We start from the raw sequence: 25,096 nt of genomic DNA, 5'->3' as shown, positions 1-25,096 counted from the left end.
AGCGGAACCTGCATTATTTATACATTTTACTTTTCTCTAACCAAACTACCACCCAACTGTTGTTGGGTAAAACGCTCCTGCTTGTGGGTTAGCCTAAATTAGGAGGGAACAAATATTTGGAAAGCAGAGATAACCACCATAATTTTGATTTATAAGATCTTGATGCTATTAAGGTGACAAAACCAGGCTCTTCCTTTCCAGTAATAGAGAGCTCAGCCCTTGTCTGATTTCTTCTGAGGGTGGCTAGCTAGCTCTGTGTCCCTACTACAGGCACAGAGGGATGAATCAAGTTTTCCAGGCCTCACCAGTCAGAAGTGACTCATAGAAACACTGGGATTGCTCTGCTCGATGCTGATAAGCAGCTGATTCCCTGCATACAATTTCACATTCAAAGCAAGGGGACTGGAAGCCTTTCCTGTCAGCCCTGCTCCGACAGGCTCCCGGAGCACTGCGTGACTTGCTACGTTACACCCGCGAGCAGTGCTCTCCTGAAAAAGAGTTTGGCCCCGTGAAACTGGAAGCAAGCAAACCACAGTCTGTGCCCGTGCTGTGCAGATTCTACCACACAAGATAAATCTGGAGGTAAGAGATTCGGGCTTTGGTTTACGCTATTCAGAAGACAATGTGGATCACATCTACATTAGTCCAAAAACAAAGGATCAAGTTCATCTATAAATGCATAGATATGTATTTTAAATAATATTCATTATTTCTGCCTTGCAAAAGAACTGCAGAATAACACACATTCCATAATTAGAAAGTACTTGGCAAAGACACCATGGGAAACAAACCACCCTAAACAGGCCAGGAATTTGAGAGACTCCCTCTTGCAGGTCAGAGGAAAGTATTTTGCAAAAAATAGAAATTTCTTTAACCTACCACGTGTGTCCTGCTGTCCACATTATACTGATTGAAAAACTGATTAAAACGCCTCACATTTTTAAGACACCCTATCGCAGAAACTGGAGGTTCTGAGAGACATCTGGCCCATTGCTTAGGAAAAAAGCTGTGTTCCAGCAGAGGACAAACGTCTGACCACACAACATCTGAATAAATCAACGCCCTGCCAAAGAAGCAACATTAAATATTGTAACAGGCTTGATAACAAGGCAGAATCTCTTCCCCATACTGTTAGTTCTGCTAACAATTGCCTGGTTTCTACCCCCTTTTGTTTGTACTGATGCACCTCTCCCTTCCCCATGCAGCGTGACCAGATGTCCCCAAAACAAGAAGTTAGCAAAAGAAACCTGGATGTAGGACATTGGACCCTGGAGACACAGCATTCCTGGTCAGTTATGAAACTGCAGAGCCACGAAGGTTAAATCGGCAGCCTGTTGTACTCACTAAAGAGGTGTCTCTAGATTGCAGAGTTCCTTAATTTTACCACGAACTTGATGACATCACCACTTCTCTGAATCCTTGAGTTCTGTGTGAATGTGTTTGCACTGCTGTAGACAAAAGCTTAAAAATATGATAGGTGTGGCCAAAAGGGTTCAAAACCCAGAAGACAAAGAATATTTAAATTATTATTTTGGATTCTAATTTATGCTTTGTAATGCCTAAAACTGTCAATACTGGTTTTGTTTGTTTCAAGGAAGCTTCAACAGTGAGAACACTGAACTTCTCTTCTTCCCAAGCTCAGTCTTTCAGAAATAAACAAGAATAATACAAAAAGCTGGAATATTACAGAAAATTAAGATGCTCTCCTTGGACTCCTACACTTTCGCTGTAAGTGCTATTCACTGTTTCGATACCTCTGACGATAACACATTTGAAAAACGGCAGATTAAAAGCCCATATGCAGCACTCGTATTTAGGTATGGCTCCTGCACACACACAATAATTCAGGGTCTATGACGCGAGTGAAAACAGAAACTGGGTTAATGCAACAAATTACGATAATTTTTCCTTGTTGTTGTTCTCTGCTGAACCAACGAAACAGAAATGGATGACCGGCTTTGACAGTGACCATCAGAACAAAGTCCTACCTCATAATTACCAGATGCCCTTAATATGATGCCAGTTGGTCTCATGCATGTGGACACTCTCACCGCGTCGCGCTCGCATGTTGCCCTGTGCAAGGCTTTGTTGGGTGCTCTACAGGACTGCAAGGCAGTCGTTACTTTAGCTGATTTTACAAACGCAACTTACCCATTCTGAATCCAGCAGTAATTGTTGAACTAACTTCAATAGCAAAGAGTTTCAAAACAACAGTTAATTCAGTTTGATTGCTTTGCCCTTGCTTTGATACAATAATTTTAAGCGGCTCCCCTGCAGAGTCCGTGGCAAGAACAAGAAGAGCCGTTTTGACGGAGCTGTTAATACAAACAGCCTGACTCAGTTCAGCTGATGTGCATTCCTCACAACTGACTTTCTAAACAGTCACTCCCAGTGGCAGGACCTACATCTTCCTTTTAAGGGGAAAAAATGTTTTCACAGGAAAAATTAAGTGTTCAAAGCCTTTACATATCTCTGTGCTTCAGTGACCAATCTCTCCTTTAAAAATACCTCCGTGTTGCACACTCAACAAAAACAACTCCCTCCTTAGCATAAAATTGTTCCTCTTTTTAACCACAGCCATTAGCTTTTTACAGATACGCTGGTAGATCCAGGTAAAACATCATATTATATTATTTTTTACACAAGCCAACATAGAAAAAAAAAGAAAAAGAAAAAGCAGTTTTCCAAGGCATTAGGAAGACTCATTTTGAGAGACAGAAAAATGGCTGAGAAAGAACAAGCAAAACTTACAGGCTGCAGACAACGCTTTACAGCTCACACTGGTGACTGACAGTTCCTATTCCTTCAAATTTCTTTTTCTGCATTTCTGAAAAGAGTCTTAGTGTTAGAAAGGGATTAAGATTGGAAAGCATAACAAAAATTTCTTTTTCTACCGACACTAGATAAGAGAAGAGTGAACAGTGCTGCTTTGCCTGCATGTTAGAAGAAGGAAACAGGATTTCCCTCTGCTACTCCCTGAACAAGGTCCCAAGGAAATGTTTCTAATAATAGGAAATTACTATATAAGGCCAGATCAGCACTAAACTGTTTGCAGTCTGGAAAAGAAGAACATACAAGCGTACTGAGCAGGGACACAGCTGGCAGAGCAGGGCTCTTCACACGTCAGTATTCTCCAGGAAGGCAGCAAGCAGTAACCTAAGGCTCCCCTCCGCAGAGATGGGCAGTATTTAACCTGTGACTCCTCTCTCCTGAGCAGAAAGGGGCCTCTCCCACAGCCTGAAACAGAAAACTAAGTGTACGAATTAGAGCTGCTACACCCTTTTTATATCACACCCCTGCTTTTCTTCATGTGAGGAAAAGGACAGACAGAAAAGACTTTGAAATCTGTAAAGTAACACCTGTAAAGCAGGGCTGAGCACATCTCTGATACAGAAGGGGCAGGAAAAGACAGGGCCTATCCTAACACTCGATGTGGCCACCTGTAATGCAGAAGAGGACAATAGATCCATGGAGCATAAGTTTGCTGCCCCATTATATGAACTTGTCAGCTCTCTTGTTCATTTTGTGTTAAACTGTAAAGGTATTGGACACCTGTGGAAGGAGCCATTTAATTTATTTTAATTTTCAAAGCGTTCCCATATAACTGTATCCATTAATATCTTACAGGCCAACAGTTTCAGCAACAAACAGTTGTAGATAACTACAAGCCACGGACATACATCTCAGCAAAACTATCGGACTCACTTCTGCGTAGAGTTGTAATTGTAGCACCAACGCCCGCTTCTGTCACTTGAACAGATACAAAACCTGCAAGCCCAGTTAAAAAGTTTTTCCCCCTTATAAAAATGAAAGGGAGTTCCTACAACAAAGCTCGGAAAGACCTGAATTGGATAAAGTGATATAACACGAACATTTCCCTGTGCTCCCCAATGAGGGGTCTCTCTCCCTGTTTTGTCTTTGGGTAAGGCCAGAAGCTCTCAGCTCCCAGCTCAGAGAAGCAACCTGAGCATCCACAGTGTGACACAGCCCCTGAGCTGCCGTGGAAATGAGTACAATGCATGTTCCCAGACAGGTTTATCCCCCAGACTTCTTTTCTGTCAGGAACAGATGTTTGCGACAATATGGATAAGTAATTTTGTACCTGTAGGCCTGCTACCTCCTACTTCTCTCCTGTCTACAAATGCAGCCCCTGCAGATTTGTGCAGCTTCTAGGGGAACGTGGAGCCAAATCCCTGCCAAGATTTTCAATGTATTAGCTGATACGACCCCCTTGAGCTGAAAGGGACAGTTTGCTGCAGCAAAGTTAGGCTGAGCACCTTAAAAAAAAGAAAGCAAGGCTACCCTTATGAAGGACTCTGCTGAGAAAGTAAGACGAGTTCTGACAGCAGGAGCACTATTCCACATCGCGACATCGGGAGCTTTGCAGTCCTGGTGAGAACAAGCTGAGATTTACAGTCTCTACGCTGTTACAGAGGATTGCTCCAGTGTAACCAGGCTCTCGGGTACATTCTTCACCAGTTGCTCACACCTTGCCCTCGTCCCCATGCTACCTGGCCAGAAAAGGGTGTATTAAAGTTTCCAGGGCATATAGCAATTCTGTCCCAAGAGGTCGTTTCATATTTGACTTATATTTAGGGACATCTTGATTTCTGAAGACTTTTAAACTGACCTTTAGTTTTGTGTCCTGTTAAATACTTCACATTCTTGCCTGCATGGCAAGGGGGGAAACCAAGAGTTGGCAACAGGCAGGTTTTTTTTCAGAACTGGTGCTTATGACTTTTAGAGAAAATGAACTACAAAACTGTAAGTTTCAGATTAAATAACCTTATGCCTCTTTTCTGGTATCTGAAAGTTAATTTTGGAAAACAACAACATTTTGGGAACTAGCTTTCTGTGCATCTAACTCCGTACAAAGTCTCATCTTTAAGTCTGGACCCTAACACTGTTGTCTTCTCTACTTATTTTTGGTACAAAGTCACAGGATACAGTCAGTAACTTGTTCGTTCAGTTTCAAAAAGTCTGCTCCAGGAGAAACAAGATATTTGAAGCTTTTCCTTTTGGTAAGGTCTGAATAAAGCTATTGTTGAATTCCTAGTCTGGTGTCAAAACCGTAACTTCTCTGCGACGCAGAAACTGGAGCACAGGTAAATCTTGATTATATTAAGATTCTGGTGTCACAAAAGTAAAGGTGAAACAGCTGAAAGCTTCCTGAAAAGCACAGGAGAGGGAATCACATGTGGAATATACTGCCTGATTTTTATTTTTTACTAAAATAACTTGTAGATGAACGATGCCCCAGCAACTACTCTTACTCCCCAGTCCTGCTAGCGTAATAACAAAATGCCTGGTATGTAAAGTTTATCGTAGTGACAGGATTTATACATCAGCATAATTTGTGCCTCAAGTTTAGGGAAACGTTGATGTAAGCACTTTCATATTGGTACAATTGCATCTGTCATAGGTTTGTTCCACGTAACATCTATAGTTTCCTTAAAAAAACAAAACCAAACCACTCCAATTTGCAAGTATTCTGTGACATTTCATTCTGACACCAGAAGCAGGTGAAACCTGAGAGAAACAACATTCTTATTTTCCTTCTGGGTGTGACTCTTTAGATGAAAACCTAGCAATGCTGTGAGCAAACTACGAACTACCAAGCGGAGCCAAGTTCCACGAGCCCAGAAAAAGGGCACATTCAATCCTGCAGACATTCAAACAAGTGGAGTAGTTTTTAATTTGATGATTTATAAGCGCAGAGTTTACAGGCACAATTTGTACTTCCACCACCTTTTTCCCTCTGTCCCAAACTGACTTTGCTGGCCTAAGATAGGCGGTTATTTTGGGATAGTGAAAGCATTAAAGTTCCAATAAGACTATTAGGAACACATATGGTACAGAACTTCTTTCATACCCTTCTTTGTAAGGGAACAAAAAGCATTTGGCATTTGCTGTGATGGCATAAGTCCCCTACGAAAAGTTTGAGGAAAGTTTTAACAACAGTCTGGAGTAAAACTAGATTAGGAACCCAAAATAAGAGTCTCCACTGATCTGTAGAAATTCCAGATTATGCTAAAAGAAACGGCCTAAGCAGTTTCCAAAAGCAGACGAAAGAAAAGTAGACACACAGTGCAGACTGGCTATCTGGCAGGGTGTCAGATTTGAGGCCTGGCAGCTAGCGGGAGCACGTGGGCAGATGATATTGCAGCTGGCTTATGTCTGAACTGCTTCCCTTTACCCCGTCTCTTCTGTTGCTTCTGAAAAGAAGGGGAAAAGCCACCAGATGAAGGGTATTGTCTGAGGTAATCTTCTTCTGGCCAGTCTGACAGTACCCCAAGGCTTCCACTGGTCTTTAATGTTTTTGTGAATTGCAAACACTTTTATCCTAAACCAGGTATATCTTCACTTAGTAGCAAATAGGGAATGATGAGTTGCCATCGTCTTGGCAAAAGTATCCCAGGATGCCTGGAAAACACAGACATCATTTCATTTCGGAAGGATATCCTGCATCCATTGGCATTAGCTTGTACCCATCAAATGATCCAGAATATTGTTTTCCAAGCTTTTAGAAGTTTATACTCCTATTGAATCAAAGCGCTGACAAATCCAAGATTTTTTTGAACAAACTAAGTAACTCACATGGACGTTAAAGAGAAGAATCATTGGCTTGCAGCTTAGAAGTACGGGGAATATCTCATCTCCATGACATGGTTTCAACTCTGCCCGCACTGGAGGGCTCCCCTATCCTGCTCAAAGCATTTCCAAGAGTTTCTGCTTTATCAAGGACATAGATTTAATCAAAACCAAAATACACAATAAAGAATAATGGGGGGGTGGGGGGCTATTCCTTTGCGGTTCTCAGGAATGTAAGTTCCACATCTGGATAAACACAGGCCTACGCAGTGAATGGAAACATTCATTTTCCCCCCTTCTTTCTTTCTCTCTGATTTACCTATGGACCTGCATTGGGCGGCTGAAAACCAGCGGCAATCCTGCTGATGCAGACAAAGTTGGCAGCCATAGGCAGGCAGAGGTCATTTTCTGTACAGCTACTGTATCAAAGTAAACTTCTTTTGGTGATTTCCAACTCAAACGAGAGCTCGTAAAGGAATTCTCATAGCTCCTGTGACTTGGGTATAACTACCGGTTGTGACAGTTGAGACATCACTAACAATAGAAACTGTCCCACAGCACCATCCTGATCTCCATCAGGAGATGAGGACCAGCACCCCAAGAGTCAGAGACAGGAAAGCAGAACCATCGAGCTGTGCTGACGCAGACAATGAGCACATCCTTAGAAAAGGCCAAAAAGTGAAAGTTATCTTTCTGGACTGGCACCAGTGGACTGGAGCCCCTTCCACATAAGGCCACGTCGTGCCAGAAGTGCACAGGTTTGGAGATCTCATAGAAGTTGGATAATTTTGTTCTGATACTATCTGACCAAACGCCGCTGTCCATGGCAGCCAGGACAACAACAGGAACCATCAGAAGTCTTATCCCAATGTGAAGGGAACAACTTTGTTCCTCTGATTCTCTAGATTATCTAGGTCTCCCTGGGGAAGGTAAGAGATCCACGGCCATGAAGGATTCTGATCTCCACCCTGAAAGGATAGTCCAAGAGTCTCAAGAAAAGATATCTTCCATATAAAATCAATATATGTTATCAAAGCCCATAATGTAAGAAATCCACACAAAATGCAGGTAGCAGTTTCACTCCTGTGTCTAAATTCTGTTTTTAACAGCCCTCAGACAGTGCCAAGGCAGCACCATTTGCTGCTGTAGCAACACGAGCCCAGCCTCAGCCACTGTACTATAATGAGAGGAGACTGCAAAAAGATGAGAGCTGATACGGTGCTCACGGCATGCCCTGCATTAGCCCTGCTTCTCTGATACCAGTGGGAGCTCTGCCATCAGCTTCAGTTGTGTTGGAGTACACCTATGATAGAAAAACAAGGGGTTAAGCCTTTCAAATCAACTGAAGAGAAAGAAAAGCATCAAAACACGAGGGTTTGTTTCCAGAGCTATTGTTTGAATGGCTGGACTAGTAAAACATAACGATGCGGGGAAGTTCATCACTGTAAATTATTGATCTGCTGCTTTCTAGACATTGAAACTGGTAATTAAACAAAGAGTAAAAAGATACTTCATCAATTATAGAGATGTCACTTTAAATTACACTTGCTCCAGGATGAATAAAACACATGGGTTAAAGGCTGCGGGTGCTTCTTCATGCCAGCTTGTCGTTCAAAATGCTCACTATGACACTGATAATAATTCTCTTATGTCACTGCTTCTGAGCTCTTTGTACATATTGAGCCAGATAAGGGAAAACGAGAGCTTTTGTTTCACCAATCTTTTTCACACAATGTCCTGAAAGCACAGTCCCATGGTCAGGAGAGAAGATTTGGAGCTGCGATCAGCGGGATCCCTTGTCTGCTCAACAGGCTTAGTTATATGGCCATAAGTCAAGGCCACAGCCCCTGCAAAAACAGCCCTCCCTGAAGAATCAGGCAGAAGAAAAGTTTTGTCTACAACAGCAAATTGTGAAATGTGTGAAGTACTGGGCAGACATTAGACACTGGTAGGTCTTTCTTACGGTTTTTAGAAAATATATACACGTACACACTCTGCAACCTAAAATAACACTGGCAAGCTGCTTCTGAAGGAATAAGATGATGACATCTGAGATACCCTTTTAGCAGAAATCATGTCACAACCACCATTGTTACTCAAATTTGATTTGTGACTTTTTCTTATGCCAGGGTGCATGCCTTACAGCATCAAGCTTAAAGTTACCTCAATTTCACGTGTTAAATGTTATAAATAGGTACAAATATATTTGCTTTAATGCTCATTTTGAAACCAAATCATCATCCAAAGAAGAGCTCGTCCTTCTTGCATTTAGAAGCAAAGAAGCACTCTAGAACCACTATTACAACTCTCAAAGGGGTTTCACTCCAGGAAAGCATTTATTTAAGGCTAAGTTCATCAAGTGATTGAGACAGGTCAGGGAGAATAAATATTCTAAGCAAAAAACTGCATATGCCACATAAGCAGACAGCTTAAAAGTGCATGCAAAAAAACCTCCAACAGGTGGACACAGCTGGCATCCTTCAATGAGCAGAAGCAGCAGTGAAGCAATAATGCTAGAAGGCAAGAACAGAGAAACAGAAGTTGCTGATGGAGCAAGACGATCCTAGAAGTCAAAGAACTTGTGCTTGCCGTGGTGAAATGCAGAAGTAAAGGGATACCCAGGTGGGAGTTCAGCATAGTGAGGAAAGAGAGACAACTGGGAAGCTGAAGGCAACCACCACCTGTTGGTGGAAACATTAAAAGTGAGAGATGAAGGCTGGACCGTGTAAGTTTCATGAAGAAAAGAACAGCACCTCTTGGTAGGGGGACAGAGAACCAAAGAGCCGAGCTGACTCTCCCTACCGCTCCCCAACTAATGAGGCTGAAGCACAGGGAGAACAAGCTCTCTTGCGGGCCCGATGCCAATTGCTCTATTAAATTTTCTTTGCCTGTTCTAAGGAGTTACACAACGTAGGGCTTTATTCATAAATGCCTGATGGCGTCCTGTGTATACATCAGCTTCTACCAGCAGAACAGTATTTGTGGGAAATGTTAGGAAGAGTGTCTAAGAGAGATAAAGCCTTTGAGTTGCAGACAAAGCTGCCAGCCCTCATTTCCAGCTTGTCGGAGCAAGTCCTTCTTGAAGTCAGCAGCCTGGAATGAAGAGAATCTGGCATTTGTGCATGTATGTATGGTTCAGTCAGGGCGGAGGGGCTGACTTTAATCATACTTTCCACAATGGGGGGGGAGGGGAAATGTGGCAAAATACAGCAAGCGACGGGCGTTATCTGCTATATATTCACAAATTCCCCCTCTTGGACTTTGTATTTCAAGACTGACCTCCTTTCCTGCTTCCACTAGCCCCTAGAGGAAAACTGGAAGGGGCAGCACACAGAAGTGGAATTTGAGAGAAAATCCTTCACATTCTTGAGATTCCTGGGGTCTGTGATAGGCAGCACAAAGGCAGCACACATTTGTCTGGTGATCCTAAAAATTCCACGTTCTGGAGAATTACTGGAACAGCTGATGGGTCTCAGGAGTAATTTCGTGCAGGTACTACCCTTCCCTGAAAAGCTTAGCCCCACTGTTCCAAAATGCATAGATCCAAGTGCTAACCCAATACTGCCTCTGCAGCTCCAGGTTGCCTGTTGGGTGATAACTTCTAAGTTTAGTACGCACATTTTAAAGCTGTTTATTTAACTGTCTTCTGCCAAAATATCTCCTTTCTGGAAGAAGAAAAAGGAGAATCAATAGAGAAAAAAAATCGGTCAAAGAATATGGCCTTGCAGCTAGCAACTGCCAAGCTTTTTTAGCTTGTTTTGAAGCCTGTTTAACAAGAGTGCTAGTATGGTATCAAAAAGGAGCGAAGCTCCAAAATAGTTTAATCCAACTGCCCACTACTGTGTTAGCAACAATACTATATAAAGAATTCCATTTAAAACCACTTCTACTCTCACAATAAGGCTACAGTCCACTAAATCACATGGAGCTTCAATTCCATCTAGAAATAGCCTCTTCAAGTTTCGGTCGTAGGATGGCATTCCCAAATTTTGTTTACTTGGGTGCCACTACTGGTGGTGACAGCAATGGCAGCTACAAATTGCAGGAACCTGCACGTATGCCCAGCAAGGGCACATGTCCAGATCCAACCTCTTGCACGAAAGGTTTTGGCAGTGAAACGCATTCCTTCTCCCTTACCCTTTCTGCCTGCGTCGATCGCAACATCACGCTCAGATACCACAGCACGCTAACCTTGTGCTACTGTCCCACACGTTTACCTCGCCAAAGAGTCCCCCAGGGCCCAAAAGGCGTTTGAAGGCTGAGACCTGTTGAAGAGCAATGCAGAAGCAGGTGTCCCCCCATCCCCAGCCGAGCAGGGTGACCTTCCTCTATGCTAGGCTCCCACAGCACGGACTGCCAGCTAGCGAGCGTTACTTCCACAAACCGCAGTGCTCTGGGAAGCAGCATCGTGGCTGCAGAGACGACAAAACACGTGTTGTCAGTGCCCAGCTGGACCCCCGCTTTGAACCTCAGCCACTGCGTTCTGCCTCTTGCCTGAGCTGCACACAGACACCAGTTCCTCTTGGCTCGGTGTCCACGTGTTACTGCCCTGGCAGCCTGCACAGGATTTATCAGCGCGCCTCTGTTCCCGACCTGATACCACGTTAATGGGTAACAGCAACACGGGCCCTCCGCGGGCAGATGGTTACTGTACTGCTTAGGGGCTGTAACGACTATCACAGCTTGGGAATCCCCGCTGCAAGCAGTGGAGACAGTGTATTGTATTTGTAAATATTAATAAAGGCAATGTTTAAATGACAGCTAATTGCCATTTATGTTCTGAGCAGATGGCTTAGCTCCATCTCCCCAGACTAAAAGGTTTTAGTGCCAGTCAGCCCACACACCAGGGCACAAAAGCTCCTGGGTATAACTGCAGAAGATTCTAGTGAATAACTTTTCCTCTCTGCTACTGACTTCAGGGATCCAGAAACATAAAAAGGGAATGGCTGAACAAGCCATCTCTGCCACAATGATACATTACAGACACTTCTACATGAACATAAGAACATGGAATGTGTCCTCTGAGGTGCCAAGAGCTCAGGCTTAGGCTGCTGCACGTTGACCTACACATCAGCGTGCTGTAGTTCATCCCTTGCCCCGAGCTGTGCCTGTCCTGGCCCCCACCCTCCTCTGTACCGGGACTGACACTTGTTCAGCTCTGCGGTGAGAGTTCAGGGACCTAAAACATTTTGTTGTTGTTGTTGTTCTCCAAACTTTGTTTCAGCAGCTTCACCGAGTCTCAAACGGATGCCAGTGCAGGTACAAGGGAAGGAGTAGAGAACTACAGAAAAAAACAGTTTAAATAAAACTTCCTGTGAGCATTAGCTTATCTTAGGTACTGGGGGAATACATCTTCCTGCCGTATAAATAAAGAGTACTTTATCAAGAGTGATGTGAATGAAGCTCTAAGACTGTCTGTTTGCTTAGCCCCCTACCCTTTATATGTACGCATGCCTCCAAATGTTTAAAACCTTGAGAAGTGATACATATATATTATCATCACTAGGAGCCTCCAGACGAGCCCAGGAATGACACTAGAGGCTACAGAGCTGACAGCTGTGGTGCTCTACAATCAGGAAATCAACAATATAAATTACCTAACCCGACACGCGTGGGTATACACGCCACATCAGATTTGCCAGCAGAAACATGCCTGGCTAATAAATGGGGCTGCTATTCAAGAAGACAGCGAACAACTGACACTTTTTGGCAGATGCCTGAGAAAGGAGGGATGATGCTGCTGGACTCCGTAACCATACAGGGCAGCAGCTCACTTCCCACACCCACCGCTGCCCATTACCGACCCAAATGAACCTTCCCGTGCCCTATCAATCGGCCAATCTGAATCCAGCCCACACTAAACACTGACTGATTTTTATATTCTTGCAAGCCCTGTATCACATTTGTGTTGACTAACGCTCAGTTTAGATAAGTGGTTTGTAATTAAGACCATTTGGTTTGGGGCCAGTGTAAGTGCAGCCAAAAGAGCACCTCCAGGAGTTCAGCATGGTGCTAGAGAGGTTACCAGAGAAATTCACTGCTCAGAACAGAAGGTCGGGTACCAGGCTGACAGCTACTTTTAGACCATTAAACTAGAAGTTTCCTTTCCAGCCTATCCAAAACTAAAAACAAGATTTGCCACAATAAAATTTTTCTTCTGAAAGTAATAGCCTTCTTGCACACTGCTTCGAATATATTTCTTTCCAGGCACATGAATTCAACCCGCAGCAACACTGATTTTCTTCCACTCCCCATTTCCACTTGGGTGGCAATGTGATCCCTTCACGGAGGCTACTTCTGAAATCAGCACTTCATGCAAAAATGTGTTCTGTGACAAACAGTCAAATTAACTGAAGCCTCTAGAAAAAAGTAAACAGTTACACGAGCACAGCTTTTGAGTTCTGTCGACGTCAGCCTGGACATAGTTCACATTCCCATCCTACACTGAGTCGCTTTGAGGAATTTTCCTCCCAGTGTGTGTTGAGCTAAGGAAAGAAGGAAAGCGGTTTGGGTAACAGCAGTTGCCAGGTAAATATCTCTAAGGCTTAAGGTTTGAAGGAGCTGCCCTATGTCCCCACCGAGACGCAGAACCATCAGAGCAGAAACAGACACTTGGCAGCTGATCAGGTTTCAGTTTAAAGAGAGCTCAAACATCCCCTTTCTCTCTACAGGTGTTTTTTTTACATGCAGAGCTTTGCATCTCTTGCGACATTTCCTCTTCATATGGTGTCCGCATGGCCAAGCTGCCAGAAGAGCAGAGAAGCCCTCGGCCCCAGCACTCACTCAGGCTCTCAGCACCACGTATCCTCTCTTCTGGTAGAGCCCGCTGGCACAGCTGAAAGCTTTTGAGGCGATCGCTGTCTACAGCAATCTCTGGGAAGAACAACTCATCTTTGACTCTTTTTTTCTCCTTTGCTATATTCTCCTTTCCTTTTTACTTCCTTGTATCAGGACACAATTATCTCAAAACAGATTAGTTTATACTTGAGACAAATGTCTGAAAGCTTTACCAAAACATACAAATGGCCTATAGCCATTAACCCATGCGTTCTTCAATTATATCATGCAAACAGAAAAGATAGTGTGCCTGCATTATCGTGTAGTCACATGTTTTCCTTAAGTGTTCCAGGGACTCTATAACACACCTGTTTTAGAAATAGCTCATAAAAGTGCATAAATTATCCCTTCCATTATCCCAAATTACTCCTAGCTTTCTCCACTCCCTGCATAAGCAGTCTCAAGAGCATTGTTTTTCTGCTATAAATTGAGGAGTCATCTTCTTGGTGATCCTAAAGGATAATATTTTAATGCAGCCAACATCTGACAAACAGAGCTGGTGCTCATTGTTACTTCTGTAATGCCCAAGATTTCAAATAATTTACAGAAACACTTCCTGCTGGAAACAAAAATTTTAACTGCTGAAACAAAGTGCCACCTGAAATAGTAAGACAGCTGGGATACGGGTATTTGTCCCGAAGTTATTACATACAGCTGAGCTTTAATTTTCTTCAGCTCTACTGAATGCTCTGTGGATCCACTTCTTCAGGAGGTCGCAGAGACATGAAGGAGAACAAAGTAAGATTGGTCTGATCTACGTTATAGGCTTCAGCCAGCAGAAAATTTTCAGATCTCCCAAGGTTTATGTATATGTAAGATCCCTATCCAACAAACAGTGCCTCACCTGGATATGTGCAGACGCACTTTGACTTCTCCACCTACACTCTAGCTGACCAGAAACAAATTCGCTTTCATCCAGACATCCTACAGTCATACTAGCATGAGTTTTTGCCCAAGGAGCACACCAACTCTGTCAGTAACCCAAAAGCCCACTAGGACTCAGAGCACTGTACAGTTAACTGTGTTAACTGGCATACAAAAGCAACACATGAGAAATTTTGACATGGCAAAATCCGAGCAATGCTTTCATAAGGGGTGATGCAAAACCCCACTGTGCTTGTTTAAACAAACATACATGTTCTAGCTTTGCTAACAGCTCCATAGCTGCTGTTCCCAGTTACTATCCACCAGCTTTCCGGACAGAACATCAGCAGGATTAAAGTTAGAAATGATCCACATTCCCCCACAGTGCTGGGATCAGGCACACAAAACCATACTCTGTACCTCTCTGTACAAGTTGGTTTTGATCCCTTCCCCCAGGTTCAACAAATCCATGCACAAATGAAATGGGGATTTTGGAAGTCCCATATAGAATATCGGCTCTCATTTTCATGTGAGTCCCTAAGTTTCCCTTTTTATTTTCAAACAAAGCTGTGGCCAAAAAAGCTTGTGACATTAGGAGAAATTAAAGATATATATTGTGACTACAAGATGTAAAACACAGTGTTTGGTTCACTTAAAAAATATGATACATACTTTTTTTTTCCTCCAGAAACATGTAATAGATTGTAAAAGTAGCTCTTTGTTTACATCTTACTGTGCTTCTAGTCATCATATTGCTGCCTACTAGTCATCATATTGGTCTGTATAGTTGCAATATATTTGAATGATGTGGTACCCAGTAGCTCTGAAGGAAAAAGAAACAGAACTGACCACCAAATTCTGAAATGTATAAATTCAGAAGATGACCTGAAATATCTCCATGTGAAAGTTACATTTTAACAGTCCAAGCACTCTTCCCACACTGTCCCTTCATGCGCGAGTCAGGCACGCTTAGCTGCCCCCACTTCATTCCCGCATGAACAAACCCGCGGACAAACCCTTTTATATTGCATTGTATGCACTTGGCGCTGTTTGTTCAGTACACTGAAAAACAATCGGGCATACAAGCCCTGGTTATTTTAATATTAATAGGTGCAATGGGTGTGTAAGAAAACTACCTGTAAAATCCATGAGAAAATAATGTACTAACACAAAACAGCAGGTAAACAGGCAAGAAAAGGCAAAGAATTATTCACAACTGAACTTCAGTGCTTGTATAAATTAAGGCAGAAGAATATCTATTTTGCTATCTAAGTTCCGGTTCTGTCAGAGAGAATTCCTGGTGCAAAGGTGTAACCTTCCCTCCCAAGATGCAGAAGGAGCCATTGTGAACAGCCTCCAAAACCCCAGGAGTAGAGAACAACCTGTTATTTAAAACAATGAGATGTGTGGACAGAGAACAAGGCTTTCTGGTCTCTAATTTGCAAGATTCAATAAAACTTCTCTAAAAAGCATTTACAGTAATTTTGTGCCATAGTCTTCTCTGTTCTTAGAGCAGCACCATTGGATACATTAGCATTTGCTGCAGATAAAAACCTGAACTGCAGAAATACCACACATAATGCAACATCGTGTGGTGTTGCGAATACATATCCGTTTCTGTTTTTTAAAAATGTTGATTATAGTGTGCTGCCTTGTAATGTGTGGAACTGCATATTTCAGTTATTAAAGTTAGCAAACAAGTCTGGCTGTTGAAAGTCATTTCCCTGAGTAAACAATGACTCAGTGTGGACTGTATAATGTAAAAGTTATTAGTTACTGTTAGCAAGTTTAAAAAACTCAACTCATTGCACTATACAAAGACATATTTCAGAATGGAAAATAGCTTTCCTCCTACTTCTGTCGTTCCACTTATACTGTTTCAGTGGAATTTAATTTTCTAAAAAGCTAAACAGATCACTATCTCCTTATTATCCAACTGGACATTGACTTATCTGGACCTTTCAGCCATGAACAATAATCACAGTGAGAGCTGAATTTACCTTCTTTTCTGTTCTCAGTTCTTCATTATAACTCTGAAGTAAAGGTGATTCTCTCTTGGACAGGAATATCCTAGTTAGACCAGGCACAGGTGGTGATGAAAACAAGAGGTCAAGACTATATAATACTGAGCATACGGTAACGAAGGAAAAACAGGGAATCATGAGCTCACCAAAATCCTCTGACAAATACCGGTCTCCAGCTGAATTATAGCTCCTTCAATAATCCTCCCCTTCATTAGCAAAATGGCCAAAGACACTTGACGATTGTCAGCTGGCATAAGGCACCACAGATCACTCTATCTAATGAAAGGCAACCTCAGCTTCTAAGACACAAAGGTTTCCCTGAAGTCTTAAATTCTCTCCCTCCAAAGGCTGTTCTCCAGGTATCAGTACATACCATCTCAAAGATCAGGGCTCCATCTCTAATGTGACCTTTTGTAAAGGTGAAATCTCTGGTCAGATACAAGCACACTACAAGGAAATAAAGTCAAACATCCGTGGTAAACTTTTGCCAGAAAAGCACCTCAAAAAAATTTACCGAAAGCAGAACAAAAAGGTCCAGCCTTTCAAAGTGACTATAAGATAGCAGGCTGAATGCCATTGTAGCTGTGTTCGCTCTGCACACATCTTTTTGCATGATGGTGATTTTAGAAAGCTCTTTTCTGGAGGAAAAAAAAAAATGTTTATTACCTGGGAAAAGTCAGAACACACCGACATAATATCCACTTTTTTTTTTTTTCCTGCCACCAACATTTACACTGCCTATTTGGTACCAAAGCTTTCCAATAACACACTAAAAATCTCTGTCCATTTATTACCAGCTGCTGAACTGAGTTACAGGAAGGGTGGTGGTCAAGCTGGACCAGGTCAAGGTCAAGGTGCCAGCTACAGGGCTGCAAGTGGCCCACTGAAGAACGGCTAGCTAGTCATTCACATGGGATCAAGTTCTTTCCTAAGAAAAAAGCTGCCAAGCGAAGGTACCCGTGTGCATGAATGACACAGGAGTTCTAATTATTAACATTTGTCATCGTCCAGTACTGGAATTTAATATAGGACAGACTATATTGAAGATGTACATTACATAGAAAAGGCACTGGCCCTGCTGTTCCTTGCTGTATTGAAGCATATTTAAATAACGCAGGGTAAGACTTTAAAGGATACTGGAGCTTTCCTCCCCCCGCGGCCTTCAACAGACCATGACTCAGTGGCAACAAATTACTTGAGGTCTGTCCACTCAGAATCTTGTCACAAGCTTTGTTAGCATTTCACACTGCCTTACGCTGCTTGCTTCCAGCTCTATTAATGCTTTCTGGGAAGAGCTGGCCACCTACCCCACTAACGCACCAACAAACGTAAGGTACGCAGAGCAGGATGCAAACTATGTAGCAAGAAATTTTCCAGAGAGATCATTCAATGCAGACAGCGAGCAGACATGCACAGCGAGCATGGCTCCCTCCAGGCAGAAAAATAACTACGTTCAATCTCACAGGGAGAGAACCCATGCAAACCTCATCCACTAGAAATGATAGAGGGTTAGATGTATGGTTTTTAATCAAAGTCAGGGATGGTAATCCTAGTCAAGGCCAACCACATCACTCATGACTTGGTTATAAAGAGATGAGAGCCGGAACACAGAAAAACCCTTGACAGAAGACAAATACACGCTGCAAGTGCAATCACTTTGTGCCAGTACCAAGCACCGCTGCTGCCTAAGGAGCACTTCACGCCTGACCCCAGCCATTTCTTCCCGTGTGGTTGTATTCTTTGTGCAGGTGGAGGCATTCATGTTCTCACACAAGGAGGAAATTCCTCCAGAGAAACTACCTGTTTGCTTCCTCTATTTGGTTTTAACTTGGATCAGTTCTGAAAAGTTAACTGCAATTGCTTGCCATCGATACGGGTAAGCCAAAGCATGATGCAAAGGGTTTTCCCCACAGCAACATTTTAGCAACACACATAAACACCTCTCTATATGGTTCTTTAGCCTGTGTGAAAGAACTGGTTTAGTAACTTACACTTGCAAAGGGCAGCAGGACGCACCAACCTTCGGAAGATCTGCTGTACTTTTAAATTCTCTCCGCCTCCTTTTCTGCGGCACCAGTAACACGCTGTCTCTTCCCAAATATAAATATATCCTCCAGAAGACATTAGTTACGTGAAAGCGCCCTGTGAACAGCACTCACCCATCGTTCTCTCAAACTGCGAGGCAGAGTGCTCAAGCCCATCGATCCTCAGCATTTTGCAGGCTGGAACTATTCAAAAATGGTCAGGTGAGAGCACATGACCGAGGGAAGGGGCAGTGGATTGAAATGCAGGGGAGCTGTAGTTTATACATCACTTTGTGACTGTGGCCAGCTGCTGCAGCTTGTTCCTCCTGCCTTTGGTGCAGACTGTCCATTCTGACAGTGCAGGAGGAATTTGTGCAGTTCCTAGAAAGCACAGTTTGCACCAGAGCAAGGCTGGGTTCTGTAAGTAACATGACACTACAAATGATAGGCAGCTCCTGATGTTTGAATACTGCTGGAACAAGACTAAGGCTATTTTACCTTTGCATAAAGGCCTCCAGGGAGTTTGAGCTTATTCTTAGAAAGAATCACCATATTTGATCTGTTATTAAGCTTTCTCGACCCCTGCTTTTTACTGTCCTTCCTCCAATGGACTTAGATCAAATTAAAAAAAAAAAATAAAAAAGTCTTCTACCTGACTTGAATGATTTTATCAGGATCTGGACCATTTCTCTTACACGTATTGTAAAATCTGAAGATGCATCAGGTATCAGAGAAGCCTGCAGTCACACAAGTTTCTTCACTGCTAGTTATGCAAGACAACAGAGAGCAGAAACTGCACTCTGGAGCCCTGAGTCACACGGGATCTCTCACTCCCTTAGTATACTATGATTCACTTTTTTTTTTCAAAGGAAAAATCTATCCTGCACGTTGTGATAAATGAGGATAGCGTGCTTGTAGGCTAGCATTCCACTGGCCGCTGTCAGGCGGAATAGAAGATTTATATTTACACAGGCCCTTCCTAAAAGACAAGATTATACCAAGTATCAAAACTGAACAACCTAAGTGTCATGACAGCGGTTGCCATACCAGGGCCTGTTGTAAAAATCAAGAACTCATCAGTTCTGTAAGCTTTTGACAGTTTCTAGAAGAGTTTCTAAAGGGTGCTGACAGCTGGTAATCATCTATTGCTCTGAAATAAGATGAAAAAAAAAATGCTTTTATGCCAACTTACTCCAAGATGTGGTTCTGCTTTCAGAGCTTGTCCTACCAACCAAGCAATTTTTCTCATTTGCTACCTGATAGAACTAGGTGGCTGTCATCTACAACAAGATCTGGAGAAGCCTTCCACCTCCAGCAGCGGTCATAGAAAGAGTAAATACCAGAACGCTCTCTGGATTGTAACTCAGAATCATTTTCCTTCCATAATCCCCCCCCAAGTATGAGGATGCAGATCAAACCGGGTTACATGGAAAGTTCAAGTTACTCGAATCAGCCATCCATTCAGCACAGAGTCCGATTCCTCCCCTAAATCACCGTGACTTGCAGCAATTAACTCCAGGTACGTTAGAAAAGGGGAAGACAGGCACAGAAAGTAGCACAACAGATGGGGCTACTTCAGTCTGCGAGGGGACACAGCTGTGATTTAAGCTGAAGTTACGGTGCTTGAGAACATCCCCGACTACAAGACAGGACTAAAACCACTGAGCTTTCCTCCTAAGGTGCTTTTAGGCACCGGTACAACCACGGGCAAATGAGGAAGAATTATTCCAGCATGAACATCAGCACTAACCACGGCGGAACACCCCACCAGCGAGCACAGAACAGCACGAGAAGGTAGAAACCAAGTTAGCTTAGCGCAAACCCCATTCCTTAGAACAAGGCACAACCCCTCTGACACACCGGCCGTGACATGGCCACGTTTCAGCTCAGAAGCTGCCTTGCTCTTGCCCCCACACCCAGCCGCACCCTTTCTTGCTCCAGCTCCTGCTGCCTGGTCCCATGGGAGGCAGCACCCCGTCCCGGGCAGGAGCTCGGCAGCTCGCTGCTTTTGGGAGAAAATACAGTGTATTTGGTAACGTTACGGAAGGAGAGGGCGGGGATTGCCGGAGACACACCATGCAGCCTCCAGGATGCCTGCTGCCGCGAAAGGGTCATTTATTTCTGTCGGGGAAATCGCAGAGTTTCCGGGAACGTCGCCGACTTTAGCGGGGGGGGGGGAACAAGAGGGCCGCTGAGCGCCCTCTGCTCCCCGGGGGGAGCCTCCCCGAGCACCCCAACGCCGGCAGCGTGCCCGGGGCAACCCGCGGCCATGTGGCCGAGCCGGGGCACCGCTCGGCGGCCACCTTTCCCCGTCGGGCGAGCCGCCCGGTCCCTTTTTTTTTCCACCTTACCTTTACCTTCCCCTACCCGGTACCCGCCGCTGCCGCCGCTCACCTGCGCTCCGCGGCCCCGGGACGCGCGGCTCGGGGCCCTGCGGCGGCTCCGCCGGTGTCGGGGCGCCGAGTGGCGGCGGGAGGGAGCCGCTAGTGAGCCGCTGGGGAGCCGCTAGTGAGCATGTCCGAGCGGCGGGCATGCGGAGTGCAGGCGGGCAGCAGCGGCCCTGCCTCCGCCCTCACCTGCCGTCAGCTCCGGGGGATCCCCCCCCCGCGGGTTAGCGGGGCTTTTGGGGGAGCCCCTGACCTCGCTGGCAGCCGGCTCGGTCCCGGAGAGCACGGAGGGGGAGGCAGGAACCAGCTCGGCCTGATTACATTGTTCAGGACAGCGGCATCCTGCTGATAAGGTTGTGTATCGCAGCAGCTCGCACGCCGGGCGCTTCATATTCCGGGCGCACCTGTCTCCTCCAGCCCTCCAAGAGATAAAACGCGGGGCGCCGGTGACAACTTCGCCATCCCCTCCCTGCTGGTGTGGGAAACAGCCCAAGGGTGCCGTCGTGAGAAGGCCAAAGGGCGAGTTCAACTGCGGAGCGATCCCCCAAAGGCGGCGGGAGCTCTGCCACCAAGTTCAGGTAGAGAGACGAGCGTCTTGGTTCCCCACAGGCGTGTTGATTTTGGAGGTGGTCTGCCCAGGATCCGCAGCAAATTCTGCATGATTTGATTCTAACAGGCAAGCACGCTGAGCTGAACCAGAAAAGCTCTGCAACCCTTCAAAGTGTCTTCAGCTACAAACTTAGGCTTGTATTAAAACACGATGCATCGTAAACTACTTTTCTCTGTCCGTTTCTGCAGCACCAACAGCACTTGAATAGAGAATGCTGTCCTCAAAGTAGCAAATTATGATTTTATGGACTGTTAATGAAGATTTAAAGCTCTTTAGAAAGCTGAACTAACAGCTTTTCTCTCTCGGATGTCTCCCCCAGGATCCTGGGGCATGCTATTCAGGATAAGGTTTAAAGGAACGGTTCCCTCTGGGAAAGACAATTCAGTGCAGCCAGTGTCCTCTGCTGTCACTACGTGCCACTCACCACCAGTCCCGGACCATTTACTGGAAACCAAAGGATACCAGCATTGCCACTATCTCATCTTCCAGCAAGGCAGAGCTCTCAGGTTTTTCTGAAGTACAATGACTACCTAATAACTGTGCTATCCACACAAAGTGTCTTAGCCAATTTTCACATCATGTTTCAGATTACTTACTAGAAAGACAATACTCGGAAACCGGAGCAACGTGCACAGATGTGTGCTGCGGTACGTGATGGCTCTGCCCTGAGCAATCTGCTACCAGAACTGAAGATAGATTAAACACTTTATAAGTACCTCTGACAAAGAAATATAAATACATGGTTGCATTTAGGTAAAAGTGGTTGCTTATTCACCTGAAAGAAAGCGTAATGAGCAGTATTATTAACCATAATCAACTGTCTTTCCAAGTCCATACAATGAAGCTTTGACAACAGAAAAAAGACCACTTGCAGGATTTAAACATAGAAGGATTAAAAAAAGTTTTTACACAGTTTTGTCTCTAGATTAATTAAGATATAAAAATCCAGTTAAAATATTCAAAAAACAAAACACACAGAATAACCATTCATTGCAAGTACTGAAAACCGAAGTTACTCTACAAAAGTAGCTTGTCTTTCCCAACTATTTGCATCTATCATGTCAAAGTAGAAAGAAGCTCACAGATTTTCCATTTGCTTTCTCACAAATCTTGAACCTAAGTCAGTAAGAGTCACAAGCTAACGGAATAGACAGTTCTTCAAGGCAGTATTAACAGTCCTTTGATATGTTCTGCCAGCACGGCCTTTTTGATGCACGAACCTTCCCACAACATTCAGAGCATGAATCCAGTGACAACACGGACAATCAATATTCAAGAGAATCAGACACTTCTGAAAATTGTTTCCCTTCCTTTGTTGTTTGAAAGTGCTTCCAGAATCCTGAGAGAACGAACACAGCTGGGCCATTACAACAACTCCAGGTTACATCAGCTTTGGTGCACTGAAGGATTTCTACAGGAAATACACTTTAATAATTTCCTAAACTCCCAGCCACTTGATAATAACATTAATTGCTACCAATTTTTATTACAATGAGAAAACTGTTCACAAAACAGCTACCATCACTTCAGCGACCAGTCTTGTAGAAACCCTTTTTTTTTTTTTTTGGAATGGCATTTCTCAATTCAGCACAACAGTTCCTAAGTTGTTTAGCATGCAACTAACACTAAAAGAAGAGAAAATAGAACAATAGAAAATCAGGCTTACAGTCTTGCGTTCTCCATTGTGACTAACCACACGGATGATTTCTCCCGTAGGAATAAGTTCAATTTGCAGTTCCATCTTTCCAAGGTAAGTTAGTAAATCTCTTTGGAAGAAAACCTCAACTAACTGCAATCTTTGGTTCAGAGCCCTGTGTTGAGAGGAAGAGATGAACCTCTGTATTTATATTAAGTGTAGGTGTGAACTGAAACAACAATTAAGTTCAAGACTAGCTTCCACTAGTTACAATGTGTGAAGACAGTTCCAAGAAACCTAAATTTATGTTCGTATTTATTGCTGCAAACTTTGTTGATGTTCCATTTTGGTCCCAGTGGACTTGGGAAGTCAAGCCACTGCGGGTGCCATTTCATAGGTATTAGCACAAAACAATAATATGACAGACCTTACAAACATACCAAGAGATTTTATTTAGAAAAGGTTCTCCTTTTTCAACTCTAAGGTTTAAGCTCAGTTTAAAGTGACAGAGCAATATTGATTGCTCATGTGGTGACTACAGGAAGTTCTTCAAATTACTCTAGATCTAAATCATTATTTATTGAATTGTTGAATAGCTAACTAATCACGGCAAAGGAAATTAACTTGCACGTTACTGCACAAAAAATCCTACTACAAATATTAGAAAAATAAGCTGGTAAACATAAACTCTGGTTTAAGTGTAATTACAGCGTTTTACTAAAGCCATGTAATCCATTAAGGCAGCATCTAGACCTATAATCTCCACACACTCCCCTCACAGATGCAGATACCCTGACAATGACCATGGAGAAAGAAGACCAGTCTAAACACCGGGTATTTCAAGACTTGCTGTTATGGGACAATTCCATCAATCTTATCTGAATACGCAAGGCTGAGTTTTCAGCTCTACCACAGAAGAATTCCAGATGATACTGCTTGTCAAAAAACAAACCAAACCACAAAAAACAACCAACCTACGTAGATGTTAAGATTAACAAGCATTTGGCCATTCAAGAGTGGACACAACACCAGTCTGGTCTGTAGCTGAAAAGAAATGGCCCGGCGCCGTTCTGTGTTTCGTATCTGGAATCATTCTTACACTGGCCTTAGCTGTTATATAAATTGTTGGACTGGGCCAATCCTGGTTTCCTTGACCACTTACTTTCCAATATAAGGCTACATCGAAAAAGAGATTTTATCAGATTAAAGAAAAAACCACCACTGTCACTTCCTGAAACAAAAACCAGACCTATTCTCAGTAGCATGGAGCAATAGCGTGTCTATCTTATCTACCCTTCATATATGGAGACGTTACGAAGATTAATAGTCCAGAACGTGAAGGCTGTTTAACTGGAATGATTTGTGACACCGATGCCAGAATTGTTGGGTTTTTTTTGTTTTGTTTTGTTTTTTAAAGTGGGCTACAAGTAAATGAGAACAAGAGAAAAAGGGTAGACTAAGCAGAGGCTTTAAAGTGTGCGTGTATTTACCCTATAATTATATGCATAAACAAAATAGAAAAGGAAGGAGAGGAACATGGGGTGATCTTTGCCAATGCCAGGCTTTAGGCTTTAAGACCAGTTACAGTAGAGCATGTATTGATAAACAATGCTGAAACATTTCCCTCCAGGGCTGGTGTCTGTATTTGATAACTTTCAAAGTATGGTTGACAGGTTAAAGTATTATTTTTTCTCCTTCTTTTTGTGATGCTAGCAGATTACTGTACTCTGAACTCTTCCTATACCCCTGCATTTCCTCTCACCAATTTATGTCCCCAGATCTCATGCTTCTTCTGACTTCTGTATTTTCCTCCGGTGATTCTTCCAACCTGTGCTCCAAATGCTCCCACACGGGTTCTCTTGCTACTTTCTAGACTGCACGAATGAGATGTTCTTACTTTTTTGATAGCAGGGACCTTGTGAGGGGAAGAAGACAGTTGCACTGTAATACAAGAGGTGGGATGTACACATACACACACATTATTTTTCTTAAGTTGAAGCTATTGAACATACAAGCTCAGTATAGTTCCCTTCAGTAGCTCAGTTTCCAGAGTAACTGAAGACAGTTTATACTGCATAGATTAATCAGGTGGCAAGTACCATTGCCTCGGCTGTCAAAGCAGC

General features: G+C 43.5%; 1 protein-coding gene across 5 annotated transcripts in view; it reads right to left on the bottom strand.

Moving 5' to 3' along the window:
- MYO1C (myosin IC) overlaps nucleotides 1–24,870 on the bottom strand; it is a 60,496-nt gene extending 35,626 nt beyond the window's left edge. Inside the window, exons 1-2 of one of the 5 annotated variants that reach the window (XM_080563412.1) lie at nucleotides 24,736–24,870; nucleotides 23,004–23,148 (exon numbers count right to left, since the gene is read on the bottom strand). In XM_080563412.1, coding sequence (XP_080419538.1) covers nucleotides 23,004–23,148; nucleotides 24,736–24,758 — 168 coding nt within the window. In that variant the 5' untranslated portion in view covers nucleotides 24,759–24,870. Of the gene's footprint in view, nucleotides 1–2,751; nucleotides 2,828–20,734; nucleotides 21,000–23,003; nucleotides 23,149–24,735 lie in introns of those variants that run through there. The other 4 variants (XM_080563417.1, XM_080563415.1, XM_080563416.1 and 1 more) reach the window with 4 other exon arrangements.
- Between the last annotated feature and the right edge of the window lie 226 nt (nucleotides 24,871–25,096).

This window comes from Anser brachyrhynchus (assembly GCF_964034855.1).
Source record: "Anser brachyrhynchus genome assembly, chromosome: 20".
In the NCBI taxonomy this organism is placed as follows: domain Eukaryota; kingdom Metazoa; phylum Chordata; class Aves; order Anseriformes; family Anatidae; genus Anser; species Anser brachyrhynchus.
This window is presented reverse-complemented; position numbering and strand designations above follow the sequence as displayed.